We start from the raw sequence: 12,813 nt of genomic DNA, 5'->3' as shown, positions 1-12,813 counted from the left end.
CCGTGCATTTAATTTTAATTTGCCATTTACCTACACAAAGTGGAAAAGTTTGTGGATGGATTTTAGAAGACTGCAAGGGTTTGAAAATTTCCAACGGGCCAAGCTCAAGCTAGCACTAGTGAGGAAGTTCTTGAAAAGATGTCCATTACAAACAACACAAACTGGTCTCAATTCAAAGTGGGTGTATAATAAAGAAATAGTAATTATTACAGCTAAGAAAAATGTATGTTTCTAATACAGTTACAATGGCCGGAAAGGAAACTCTTGGGAGAGAAAAAAGTGGGAGGAAGAAAAGCCTGGAAATGCTGTCATTAGACATGAAATAAGATCGGAAAACGCAGTGCTTAGGTGATATCCCATGTACAAAGCAAGCGAGTTTTGTCTTGGTTTTTTGTCTTTCTTTTTTCAGTACTCATCAAATAGTACGAGGATTTATCCATTAGATGACTGGCAAATATCTATAGTGCAATACTCTCCATTACTTCCTGATTGAAAGGAGCTCAAAGCTCCGGAGAGGATCATCACGTGTGCCTCTTGCAGCTGCAGAGCGCTTGGGTTCATACCCCGAATGACCTCTCTGTGTGGTAGAAGGGCGGCTACTGCTTGAGACTAATCGGCTTGTGCGGCCATCACTGTGACTTTGATCACCAGCTGAGGAACTTGGCTTACTGTTTATAATAGCTTTTCTTGAAGTGCTGCCATATCGAGAGGAACTGCGTCCCCTTTCAGAATCATGGTGCTGAAAATACAGCAATAGCATTCCATAAGGATTTTTTCTATAAACAATTGAGAAACAATTGCACCACTTCAACTTGAATACGAGGATAAGTAAGGAGATGGCTTCAATAAACAAAGTACTAATGTTAATAGTTTGCAACTCTTCCGTTCTTTGCTTTACTCCTAATTTCCAATTCTAGTCTTGTTTTCCGTAAGGAAATTGAGTTGAGACCCCCTACTGCAATTGCTTAGACTTAATAACTTGGCCAGGATTCAACTTTGCTTTCATTGAAATTTTAAAACAAAGAAAGGATGTAACCATAAGACCATAGAAAATTGGTCAAAAGAAGTGCACTGATTATAATTATCAAAACAAAGAATAGCAACTTTTAAGTTTAGACTTGAAATTAGTAAAATTTCCAATTGGGTCTTGAAATTCTTTTACTTGGTGACTTCTCTACACCCAATTTCAGAGAGAGAACAAATCCACAAGATTAACTTCATGTAGAACAAGCACTCACAAACTGTCCGGGCCCAAAGAAACAAGAAAATAATGGACAATACAAAATATTAAGTCAGATATCAAAACTTTACCACATCCTTGGATGAAGGTGCATCCTCAAAAGACCTGTGTTTCAAATGATCCTGACGTGGACTAGAACCTGAAGTATTTCTCCTCGAAAATGCTTCAACTGCACCTGAGAATCTTTCTCGAATCTCTTTCCCTACTGGATAAACCAATTGCATAAGGGTTTAATAATTGTGGGAAACCGAAAAGGAAAATGCTGAGAGTAAAATTGTGGTGTAAAGTTAAATAATGAGCTGAAGAAAGGAAGACATACTAAAAAAAATTTAAGAGGACCAAGTTCTCAGATACTAAATAAATCTTCAAAAATAAGGGAGTAACTGGCTCCTAGCCCAAAACTTATTTATGAAATCAGCAAGGGTCAATAATCCTTATTGTCATTTAATTCAAATATATTTTTTCAAGAGAGAGAAACACCTGAGACTCTTTCTGTTCTTTCCATAGATGGCCCGGCACTTAAACCTGCTTTTCCATTGGCATGCTAAAAACAGAGAAATGAACTAAATAAGTAATGTTCTTATGAGGTCAAAATTTGAACATAAAATTTCCAAACACTAACCCATCCTCTAGAGCTGCCACCAATCTGAGGGTACTTCAATACAGTCCAGTCAAATACATAGTCAAATTGATAACCTGCAAGTAATCATAATATTAGCATCCTAACCCCAAAGGGATAAAAAAAAAAAAGGTAAAATACTCTGCAAGCTTGACTTCTAACAAAAGAATTAGGAATCTATGAGAAGATAACCAAATTTGTGGCCGTTACCTTCTCGAATAAATAAGTCTCGGAAAAGCCTCTTCAAATAAGAATAATCTGGCTTGTCTTCAAACCGCAATGATCGGCAATAATGAAAGTAGGATACAAACTCAGATGGATGTGATCTGCACAGCACCTGTTAAACATATCTGTGGCTATATTACCTATGTTGCAACTAACAAGAATTCCCAGCACAGAATGAAGATCATTAATAGCAGCATGGTGAGTATGTGTGTGCGCGTGTGCATCTACATGGAAACATCTGCATGAATACATATGAACAAACATGACAACATGAACTATCAGGCTAGGCTTGGTTCAAACAAACTCTATAACGTGTTCATGACCAAACGCAAATATTGAGCCAGCCAAGCAGCCGATGAAAATCAGTGAAAGTGGGTCATCCTAGCTGAGACTTATTTTTGTTCATCTTACAAGCAATGGCAAAAGGGGAGGGACTGGGTTTGCCATCCCTAGCAATCTACATCTGCCCAATTCAAATCTCTGTCCAGTCCCGCCCCAATACCAACAGACACACACATACACGTATATATAGAGTTATCCTCTACAATGATGAACACCACAGTAAAAACATAATATAACACACATATCAGGTTCATTTATGCGGTACATATGCAGTTGCTAGTAGTAAGAATGCATACAGGAAGTTGTTACCTCTATAGGAGTTGACATTTTTTTTTCACTGATTTTATCGTACTTTTGCTTTTTTGTGCCAGCTTTTAAACCTTGCCAGGGAAGGCTGCTTGGAGGAAAAGAAAAAAGAAAATACGAAAAAGGAAAGGTGTCAACAATAGAATAAAATACAATGTTGCATACCCAACATCAGGTAGCAAATGCCTAAAAAATATGAAGAACACAAGTGCAAGGACTTTATTTTAACCTTCCTCTTAGGAAATACATTAGAACATAACCAAGAGATTCCAGATCATCTCTTCTGCTTTGCTCTGTACGTGCAATAAAACACAATGAGAATAAGAAATGGAGCATAGTAAGTTGGATCTGGTATTATACATTTACTATTAAAAGTTAGACACCAAAATATAACAACATATAATATCTCTCACCGATTCCAAGGTGAGTGTTAACACTTGCATAGCGAGCAGTGCCTGTGAGGTTCTTGTTCTCCCTGACAAATGGAAAAAAAAGGTAATGAACTTTCACAACAACCATAAAAACCAAGGCTGGCACAAAGGAATCAAACTTACAAGACTGAAAAAAAAAAAAAGTGAAATCCAAGAAATTGGAAAGAAAGGGGGGGAGGAAGAGATACTTAGATAATACATAATGCATGACACTAATATATACAATATTATGTATATGTATAAATGAAGAGAGAGAGAGAGAGAGAGAGAGAGAGAGAGAGAGAGAGAGAGAGAGAGAGAGAGAGAGAGAGAGAGAGAGAGAGAGCACCACCAAGCAGGAAGTAGATCAATAATGTGCTCATAGATATGATGGTCAACAATGAATTTCTATTAACTATAGGTAAATAGAAAAAACAATGGTGGCTGACAAGATAGAATATGTATTAGAACTGTTAAAAGCTTCTTTACTTAATGGTGATTTCCCCACTCCAATTTTATCCACTTACACTCCATTTTATAACTAAAAAAGGAGTGTAAGTGGATAAAATTGGAGTGGGGAAATCATTACCCTTTTTATAATGAAAAAATATATACTTTTGTTTTAAGAAATAGTTCATGCTCAGAAAATATATTTACTTTCTTTACAACTAGGTCAAAAGGTTATAGTTTCCAGTGCTTTCTTCTTCAAACAAGACAAATGATAAGCCGATGCTTTCTTCTTAAAATAAGACAAAACATAAGCCAATGGTTTCTTCTTCAAACAAGACAAATCATAAGCAATTCCTAGAATCCAAATCCCTCCCCCTCCCCCCTTCTTTTCCCCAGTTGAGGCAATACCTAGGCAATAAAAAGTATATCCGTAAGTAGATTCTTGAACCACAAGACAAGTACAACCGTACACAACCCAAAAGCAACTTTATCATAAGCTGTAACTCTACAAAATAATTATAATTCACCTGTATGGTATGTGCCTATGAGTCTGAAGATCCCTATACTTCTTTGCTAGACCAAAATCAATAGCATACACCTGTGACAAGTAATGGCAGATATATTACATTTCCAAAGAAAAAAGCGAGAATGGAGTGTTTCTCAATGAAAGATTTGAAATCCCACTTCTAATACCATAGGAGATCCCCAATAGCATGTTTTTCAACAATACATGTTCAAAAACATGCATGAATTGCTATAATTTGCTTGCACTAACCACAATTACACAAGAAAAAGATACCTGATTGGCTTTACGCCCTAGGCCCATTAAAAAGTTGTCAGGCTTTATATCACGGTGAAGAAAACCTCTTGAGTGCATGTATTCAACTCTGTTAATCTGAAAAGATGAAATTGAAGGAAAAAATTATTATCCTGGCCATTTTAGACCATATTTGGGGAAGGATAAGTACAAGTACTTACTAATTGATCTGCAAGCATCAACACTGTTTTCAATGTGAACTTCCTATTACAGTAGTTGAACAAATCTTCCAAACTTGGTCCAAGAAGATCAATAACCATGATGTTGTAGTCACCCTCAACTCCAAACCACTTGAGGTGGGGTATGCCCGCTTCATCACAAAATGACAACAGTAGATCATTTACTATATGTAAATATATCTGTAGGGAGAGAGAGAGAGAGACTTACTTCCTCCTTGAAGAAGCATATACAATTTTGACTCATAGTGAAGCTGGGGATGCTTGGTCTTCACAGGTTCCTGAAATTTGGAAAATAAACTATCCCATCAAATGCAAGATGATTGTAGACTAATGAGTTGAATGTAGACATATTACGATGAGGGAATATAACAAGGTTGTAATAGAATGGAAGTTTATGAGATCGAAATGCATCCATAACCATAATATAGAGAGATTAAAAAATAGATATGGCTTCGTGTCTCTTTTCATTGATAATAAATGAAATGGAAGATATATAACATGAAGCTTCAGTTGTAACTCGAATAGAGTTTGTCAACTAGAAAATCTAATGTACCATTCTTACTCTTATTCACAAAGATTCAAAAGAGAGAGTATTTGATTTATTCTTTGATCTACTCTAGTGACACCAGTGTGTTCTGAACCTCTTGAATGGAAAAATGACTTGATGAAACATGAAATTAACTTCAATATCCCGTCAGGTATCACATTGAATAATATGTTAGAAAACTAAAGAACGCTTAGAAAATATTTACCCACAAACTAAACATCAGAACAGAATCTACCATTTAAACGTTAATCACATACCAGCTTAACAGCCACCTCCTCTCCAGTTTGCACATTTACACCTGACACCACGACATGAATTTCATTAGAAAAATACCTAAATAAATAAAAAACCAGAATGATTTTACAGAAGAACACTGATTACCATACCTAAATAGAGTTCTCCAAAAGAGCCACTCCCAATCTTCCTCCCCAACTTAAACTTCCCAGCAATCACATGCTCCATGATGCAACAATCTTCAATACAGCTCAACCCAAAAGCTCAAAATGGCTATTTTACAAGGATTTGTGCTAATTTCAGCCTTTATTGTGTGCATAACCCCAAACCCACCAAACAATAAACCCCCAAATCTCGAAAAATTCCCAATTGACACCTCTCCACAGATCAAAACCTTCACTTTTCCCCAATAACTCGGCCTAAGAACCACACGATCAGAATCTAAGCATTAAATTAGCATCAAACGGGATAAATACCGAATCCCAGAAAATCCAATTGGAAAAATCCGACTTTTTCTACAATAATTACAAAATCGTCAAAATTGAGGGTAACTTTTTCCGAAAATCAAGAACCCCCTTTCTCCAACTACATATCCAAAACGCCCCAAATCCAAAATCCTTGATTGCAGACAGCGAATTGAAACCCCAATTACAAGAACATTGACCTACATTGACCCCGAAGCCCTCGAATCCTTCTCCAAACCCTTTTTGTAAAAATTAAAAAAAAAAGTAAAAGTACCAAATCAAATGAGGATCAAGGAGAGGTTTTTGTGTTGGGATCGGACACAGAAAGAGACAAATCGATTTTAAAATATAGACAGAAAATAGGGAAATTGGCGCAGGAAAAGAAACTGCAGAGAGAGACAAAGGGAGAGAGAGAGAGAGAGAGAGAGATAATAATAATAAGGGGGGCAGAATAAGGGAAATGAGGTTGGGGAGATGATTAGAGTTGTTTGTTTGTTTTGTTTTAATTTTATTGTTTTTGGAAATATTTGTTTGTAATTTAAAAAAGAAATTAGGAAATTATAAGATAAGAACAATAATAATAAAATATGAGGGGTAAAGCGCTACCTTCTCAGATTCTGAGCTGCAGCCTAACACGTTTGGGCTGTCTGTGAGTCTGTCAGGTTCGTCAGGTCAAGGCAAGCTTGGAAAAAAAGAGAAGAAAAAAAAAAACTTTGCTTTGGTTTCAATTTTTTTTAAAAACGTGTTCAACCAAAAAAGGAAAAAGAAAAAAACGTGCCTGGCCTTCTCTTCTTCTTCTCTAGCTGTGTTGGCTGGCTCTCTCAGATTTAGTTATTTAATAGATATGTGAGGATCTTCCTGGTCCTAATTATGGGATATTCTCAATCTCTCTCTCTCTGTCTTTTTTCTGATCTGGAAGTGGTAGGCCAGTCTGGTCTGGTTTGCTCTGGTTACTATTTTCTTGTTAGAAAATCCAACTTTGTCTCAGGCTCTCTCTCATCTTTGTGTGGTGGAGTTTATGGCCCAATTTGGTGTTGGATTTCTCCAGGTTTTGGGTGCTTCAGTTTTTGCATTCATTTCATGTCTCTCCAAGTCCATGACCCAAAAAGGAGAAGAAATAAAAATAAAAATACCATTTAAGGCACGTAAAAATTCAATTTTTTTATTCCCATCATTCTAGTGGACTCCAAAGCATAGGATGTCGGTGGGGTATAACTTAGTTGGTTGAGCTCAAACACCCAATGAATATTTGTGTAAACCCCCTCTCCCAATCGATTGTACTTTAAAAAAAAAACATAACTCGTGTGCATCTTCGGCCGGATATTGAGTTGGTCCACTCTTCTCACCAAAGAATTTCTCATTGAACTATAAGTATGCTAATAATATTCATGAGGTTTTAATTAATTTTCTCTTTAGTAATCAATAGATGAGGGTTTTGAATTTGGAACTTTTTTCCAGTGCAAAAGAAAAGGATGTCAATGCAAATTATCAACTGCGCAATTAGAAATTAAGAGAACCCATCTCACAATTTCCATTTGCTTTGCTTAAGTTAACATAATTTACCAGTTTACGTTGACATGTCGTAGCTCTCACGACGACAACTGATTTTCCCCCGTTGATGGGCTACGACAACTGTTATTTTTTTCCTTTGATGGGCTACGACAACTGTTTTAACACCACAACGGACCGGGAAAAGAAATAACGGATAACGGGTAACGGCCTCATCATCTTTAAACCAACAAGACTTGGAATTCACATAACTGATTTTCGGATCTTCACGACGTTTGTCTGTTGTTTTGAAGGTTTGTGTCCATTACCATTTTAAGTTTTTCATGTTCTGTTTTTTTTTTTTTATCATCCTTTTCCATCTCCAGTTTTGTTGTATGGTGAGGCTTATAGCGTTAATGGTAGAGTGTTTTTTTTAATCCATACACACAAAATTTTCTTGGGAGAGGTTCCTGCATATGTGCCCGACAGTATCTCGGAGGATTAGGCCTGGGCCATGCCTGGGGATACCTTGGGAAACCAAAAAAAAAAAAAATTAATTCAAATTTCTTCTCTACTAATTTTTTTAAAATTTGAAGTTATGCATCAATCATGGTATTGCATGATTTAAAAATTTGGCTAGTTCTTAACTTGCACGCATCGAATTATGAAAGTAACACCGATGTATATTGATTGCTAAGTATGACTTGTCGTGTTTATACAGAAAATTGAACACAAGAATGGCAGGATCAGGAACTGTTTTCACTTCTGCTTTGGAAGGGACGAACCATGTTAAATCCGAAACGGGAGAGATGCTCACCAAGCCTTTTTTGGATGTATGCAAACACTTGCTTCCCGTTTTAGGTACGAAAACTTTGAATTCTTACCCGAAAACAGATTGAACTCGATGCATTTTGATGTTGAGAACACAATCTTTTTCTTCCTTCAATTGCTTCTTCAAATCGAACATGATGACTTATTTATGTTATGGCAGATAAGTTTGGAGCTGCCTTTGCGCCTGTGAAATCTGATATTGGTAACAACATATCGGTAAGGTGCTTTTTAAAAAATTTTATGGAGAAAACAATGTGAATTTTGTAATAAGCAACATGTTCCAGTCTTTTAATGTTTGAAATATTTTTCCATGTTCTTCCCCACATTGCAGAGATTGGACTCTAAGTATTCGTCGAACCCGTCAGAATTCAACCTCTTGTACAGTCTAGTCCAGGTTGAGATTGAAGCCAAAAATGCAAAATCCTCATCCAGTTGCACAAATGCTCTACTCTGGCTAACAAGGTATGCCGTGTTCATGTTGCATGTTTTTTATCAGCAAGCCAATCCTTATGTTTTTGAGAATTCTCATGTCTCTGTAGGGCCATGGACTACTTGGTGGAGCTGTTCCGGAATCTGCATGATAATCCAGACTGGCCGATGTCCAAGGCTTGTTCCGAGGCCTACGGCAAGACCTTGAAAAAATGGCATAACTGGCTAGCTAGCTCAAGTTTTAGTGTAAGAACTCTCACTTGCTGATGTTTATCTGCACAATGCCATAGCCTCTTCTTCTAGCCTTTTAAAAGATTGTACTTGATGGGTTTTAGTTTAGGCATTGAGGCAGATCAAAGTAGATTATGCATGCTATTTTGCCTCAGCAACAAACAAAAGAAAGGAAAATCTTTTATTGATGCAATCCGAATGTGATTTGGGTTTAACAATTTCTCTATTTAGGAAGACCATCTAGCATCTGATTTGAAGCACACTGGTTTTTCTTAGATAATATATGCTTCTACTTTTGGTTTCATGATCATCCACTGAGAAAAAGGAAATGAAATTGTTCTGATTCTCTCCGGTCGAAATGCAGGTTGGAATTAAGCTTGCACCAGATAGGAAGAAATTTATGGACATATTAGGTGGTGAAACACCTGATTTGAATTCTGACATTGGGAAATTCTGCACAAACTTCTCTCCACTCCTCCAAGAGAATCATAAGTTCTTAGTAAGTTTTTCTCATGTTCATACAATATTTCCACTTTTGGTACAAATTTGCATAACTGGGTTTTAATTAAGTTCTGTGTTTCTAATGTTTCAGGACTCTGTTGGAATGGACAATGTGAAAGCTTGATACATCTAAATGCTTGTTCATTACAAGTTGTATGTGTATTTTAATATACCAAAAAATATATATAATTCCATTGGTTTTCTTGTAAGCAGTGTTTGATTTGCTACCAAATACAGTTTCATTTTCTTTACCACTTACTCAATTGGACTATAAATCAGTCCTCAAAAACAGAGAGAGAAAGAAATTAGAAGTTTAACCTGGATCTCTGGCTAACAAAGCAGTAAGAATCTTAAACCAATTGAGTTACTAATGATTCTGTCAAGTAAAAACTAGAGGTGCAACTCGGGTCGTGTCGGATCAATCCAAATTTGCCCAAATCCAGCCTGAGTTTTTACCCCACGCTAGATGTTATTCACTCTATTTACAATGATAGTAACTTGCAATGAGACATCAGAAATGTGTCAGTGTTAAGGTATTGAAGTAGACCAATTTTCACTGCTAAGTAAGGCCAACAATGATGAACCAAAGGAAAAAGGGGGGTTTAACTTTTACCTAAATTAAGCAATAACTACATAATTAGCCGTAAATATGGCAATTTTGGTTCACATCAATGATGCTTCATGATCTTGACTGGAGAAACACAAAACATATCCGTTTGGTAAAAGCATTTCTGCTCATAATTGCTTTTTGAAGAAGTGCCCTCATTCGAAGAACATTAAAAAATTCATTAAAAATTCATGTGTTTGTACTGAATAAGCACTTTGACTTTCAGGTTTTTCGCATAAGTACTTTTGATGGTCAGAAAGCGATTTTAACCAATCTAGAAGCCGTTCTAAACCGCCAAAATTTACGGTTGCATTCATAACTAGAGTGTGACTTCGAAGAAAAAGTTAATAATCATAACATAACACTAATGGTCAACATACAAACCTAGAGCAAAATGTAGTTGACCAGTTATGAAACCAGAAGAAATCCATTGTCTGTTTCATTTTAGTTTATCAATTCTAGTTCCCTATCAGTTGTGTCTAGATCTATCCATTTTCTCCCATGCAATTTGCAACCAAGGAAATAGCCAACAAACCGTGGAAAATTCAAATGCATCTAACAAAACCATTCATTACAGCCTCTAAAATGACCCGTTAAAACCTTCTCCTATATTTAGCATGTCAAAGATTTTCTTTCTCTCTTTCTCCTATATTTTCACACCGAAAAATTCGATTTACTTCTGGTTATGAATCACGGGTTAAGGCAAAAAAACAATGCCCTGCCATCAAATGAACGAGATAAACGATGGCTTTACTTTAATTAAGCACAATTTGTTTGTCAGTTTTCATCCCTTTTCTCATCACTGCCACCCTCCATGGCCACATTTGTCAAAAGCTGTTGTTAGTTTTTGAACACCCTTTTCCCTTTCTTCAAAAGTTTTCCCCATCTTGTGCAAAATCAATACAAGAAAGTGAATGCATATATGCCCACTTCAAATTTCTGGGCATTCTTTTTATTATTTAGGAAATATATAGTTTGAATTAATGCAACCCTCTCATGGGGGCCTCTGTAAATTTTAGCCTTGCAGCAAGGTTTTCCTTCTGAGGTATCATTGGATGAAATGTTTGATTTTTTTTTAATTTCAATTGTTTTGATCATTGACTTTCTTCTTGTTACCAATATTTGCAGAATTGGAGGGCAAATTTTGGATCCCGCTTCAACTAGGGACTTTCCAGGAGTAGCTTCATTGGTTCTTCATTGATAGAGCCAGTATATAATCTTCCACAAGAATGGCAAACACTGCAAATAACACAAAGATGAAGGGCCTCTTGAAAGGCCTAAGATACATTTCTCAAATTTTTGGTATGTATAATTTGTGTTCCAAGTAGAAGCAGGCTTTATAATTAGAGTGATTTTTTATCTTACACAAATTTTATAATGTGACCTGACGGATTTGCCCTCTGCTTTGGCAGATGATAACAACAAAGGCCAAGATATGCAGATTGGGTTTCCTACAGATGTAAAGCATGTGGCTCATATAGGATGGGAGGGTCCATCAACTGCTGCTGGTTCTCCAAGCTGGGTAATTAACCATTTTTTTTATTAATTTTTTTTGTTAATTTTTGCTTAAATGGTTGATTAGAAGCCTCATGAAAGCCATGTTTGTGGATGATGCTGCATGCAGATGAATGAGTTTCAAGCTCCACCTGGACATTCATCAGGACCTTTAAGCAATGGAGAGACAAAAGAGGATCCTGGGGTCAAATGGGTCTCTCAAGGTACTTCATTTTTGTTTTTGTACCCTAAAATTGTAAATATCCATGCAAATGTGAATGGTTTTGGTTGGATCACATCACCTTATTTATGTATTAACAAGTTAATGTGTTACATTTTCCAAATGACTATTCAATTTTTGTGTGTATGTATGTAGATTCAAGCCGGAAGGGTAGTTCAAGGGGTGCTAGGTCTCCGGCACAGGACACGCCGGATTTGCCAAGGGCGTCGCCACGACAAACATCAAGTGGGCATGGAGATGGTGGAATCGACTCCCCTAAGAGGGAAAGATCAGATAAACCAAAGCAAACAAGGCGGTCTTCTAAGAATAGGGACACAACAGATAGTATTACTAGAGGTATCCGGCAATCCCCGGAGTCAATTAATGGCAGTGAATCACCGCAAAACCCGCCAGACATCCCTAAGAAAACGCGGCGAAAGAAATCCAAAGATTCCTCCGTTGGGGGGGCATCAAGAAAGGCTAAACCCCAAGCTAGTTCAGAAACATGTACAGATCCTGGACACCAACCTGCAACTAGTTATAAATGTAATAGCAAAGACCAACTATCTCAGAATTCTTTTCAAGAGGGGGAAGACAAGGGATTTACATGAATTGCTTCACAAAAATTGATTATTGGTGTAGCTAGAATCTTTAATCAGGCTAGCTATATAAAATGTATCAGGGAAGTGAAGCCAAACAATTGTAACTTCAGTGTAATAACATCATTTCAATTTTTGAACATTTTGCTTCCTATGTTTTGCAATTTTTCAAATACAATGCTGTCCAGCCAGTGTATGTGCGCCAATTTCAAAGTACTTACCCTAATTGTCTACAGCTATCCATCCTTGTCCAACAGTAGAAAGATGATTTTCTTGTCTCTCTCTTCATGATTTGTGATCAATTATGCCTTCAATTATATAAGAGCCAAAACATGCTTGAGACTGTGAACAGCAGCCATTCTGGGAAACTTTCAGATTCTCTCTCCTTTAACCATATCAAATGCCAAAATAGTTGCTTGATCCCCACTCAAAAATCCCACTTCAAAATAAACAATTGCAGAATAGATAGTTCTTTACATACCAAAAAGTTGAGATCATGTCCAACTTTTTCACTGATGGGCAGAATCCCAGGAAATTTGGGAAAATGTGATAAAACTAAACTAAAATGAAATCTAAAATA

The 12,813-nt window shown here is 36.6% G+C and overlaps 3 protein-coding genes across 5 annotated transcripts; 2 read left to right on the top strand and 1 right to left on the bottom strand.

Moving 5' to 3' along the window:
• Window positions 1-167: 167 nt before the first annotated feature.
• Window positions 168-6,649, bottom strand: LOC110757530 (casein kinase 1-like protein 9). Of its 3 annotated transcripts, XM_021959169.2 has the most exons (15): window positions 6,440-6,649; window positions 5,522-5,788; window positions 5,393-5,433; window positions 4,797-4,866; window positions 4,571-4,719; window positions 4,392-4,487; window positions 4,120-4,190; window positions 3,146-3,207; window positions 2,962-3,025; window positions 2,736-2,820; window positions 2,070-2,196; window positions 1,863-1,936; window positions 1,721-1,784; window positions 1,312-1,445; window positions 168-739 (listed from the first exon to the last, which is right to left on the bottom strand). In XM_021959169.2, the coding sequence occupies exons 2-15, from the start codon at window positions 5,595-5,597 to the stop codon at window positions 479-481; spliced, it is 1,374 nt and encodes a 457-aa protein (XP_021814861.1). In that variant the 5' UTR covers window positions 5,598-5,788; window positions 6,440-6,649; the 3' UTR covers window positions 168-478. The 3 variants fall into 3 exon arrangements, with proteins under 3 accessions (XP_021814861.1, XP_021814862.1, XP_021814860.1); XM_021959170.2 differs by lacking the exon at window positions 6,440-6,649 and having other exon boundaries at window positions 1,312-1,442; window positions 5,522-6,413; XM_021959168.2 differs by lacking the exon at window positions 6,440-6,649 and having other exon boundaries at window positions 5,522-6,412.
• Window positions 6,650-8,024: 1,375 nt separating this feature from the next.
• Window positions 8,025-9,564, top strand: LOC110757457 (glycolipid transfer protein 1-like). Its single transcript, XM_021959055.2, has 6 exons — window positions 8,025-8,182; window positions 8,313-8,368; window positions 8,484-8,614; window positions 8,692-8,827; window positions 9,177-9,311; window positions 9,405-9,564. Exons 1-6 carry the CDS (start codon window positions 8,059-8,061, stop codon window positions 9,435-9,437), a joined length of 615 nt encoding a protein of 204 aa, XP_021814747.1. The 5' UTR covers window positions 8,025-8,058; the 3' UTR covers window positions 9,438-9,564.
• A 987-nt stretch (window positions 9,565-10,551) lies between these two features.
• LOC110757525 (PAK-box/P21-Rho-binding family protein) lies at window positions 10,552-12,385 on the top strand. Its single transcript, XM_021959155.2, has 5 exons — window positions 10,552-10,965; window positions 11,049-11,222; window positions 11,333-11,442; window positions 11,545-11,638; window positions 11,791-12,385. Exons 2-5 carry the CDS (start codon window positions 11,150-11,152, stop codon window positions 12,243-12,245), a joined length of 732 nt encoding a protein of 243 aa, XP_021814847.1. The 5' UTR covers window positions 10,552-10,965; window positions 11,049-11,149; the 3' UTR covers window positions 12,246-12,385.
• The last annotated feature ends 428 nt before the right edge of the window (window positions 12,386-12,813 follow it).

The sequence above is a fragment of the Prunus avium genome, chromosome 8, assembly GCF_965620075.1.
Source record: "Prunus avium chromosome 8, drPruAviu1.hap1.1, whole genome shotgun sequence".
Lineage (NCBI taxonomy): Eukaryota > Viridiplantae > Streptophyta > Magnoliopsida > Rosales > Rosaceae > Prunus > Prunus avium.
Note: the sequence above shows the minus strand (reverse complement) of the source record. Positions and strands in the feature narration are given on the sequence as shown.

Bases quoted from the DNA above. Each gene is read 5' to 3' on its own strand.
- LOC110757530 (XM_021959169.2), bottom strand. From the start codon at position 5,597: ATGGAGCATGTGATTGCTGGGAAGTTTAAGTTGGGGAGGAAGATTGGG. The intron at 1,937-2,069 runs GTAACGGCCACA...GATTACTTGCAG, and splicing joins AGACTTATTTATTCGAGAAG to GTTATCAATTTGACTATGTA. The intron at 740-1,311 runs GTAAAGTTTTGA...CTGTATTTTCAG, and splicing joins CACCTTCATCCAAGGATGTG to CACCATGATTCTGAAAGGGG.
- LOC110757457 (XM_021959055.2), top strand. From the start codon at position 8,059: ATGGCAGGATCAGGAACTGTTTTCACTTCTGCTTTGGAAGGGACGAAC. The intron at 8,615-8,691 runs GTATGCCGTGTT...ATGTCTCTGTAG, and splicing joins GCTCTACTCTGGCTAACAAG to GGCCATGGACTACTTGGTGG. The intron at 9,312-9,404 runs GTAAGTTTTTCT...CTAATGTTTCAG, and splicing joins AAGAGAATCATAAGTTCTTA to GACTCTGTTGGAATGGACAA.
- LOC110757525 (XM_021959155.2), top strand. From the start codon at position 11,150: ATGGCAAACACTGCAAATAACACAAAGATGAAGGGCCTCTTGAAAGGC. The intron at 11,443-11,544 runs GTAATTAACCAT...TGCTGCATGCAG, and splicing joins CTGCTGGTTCTCCAAGCTGG to ATGAATGAGTTTCAAGCTCC. The intron at 11,639-11,790 runs GTACTTCATTTT...GTATGTATGTAG, and splicing joins GGTCAAATGGGTCTCTCAAG to ATTCAAGCCGGAAGGGTAGT.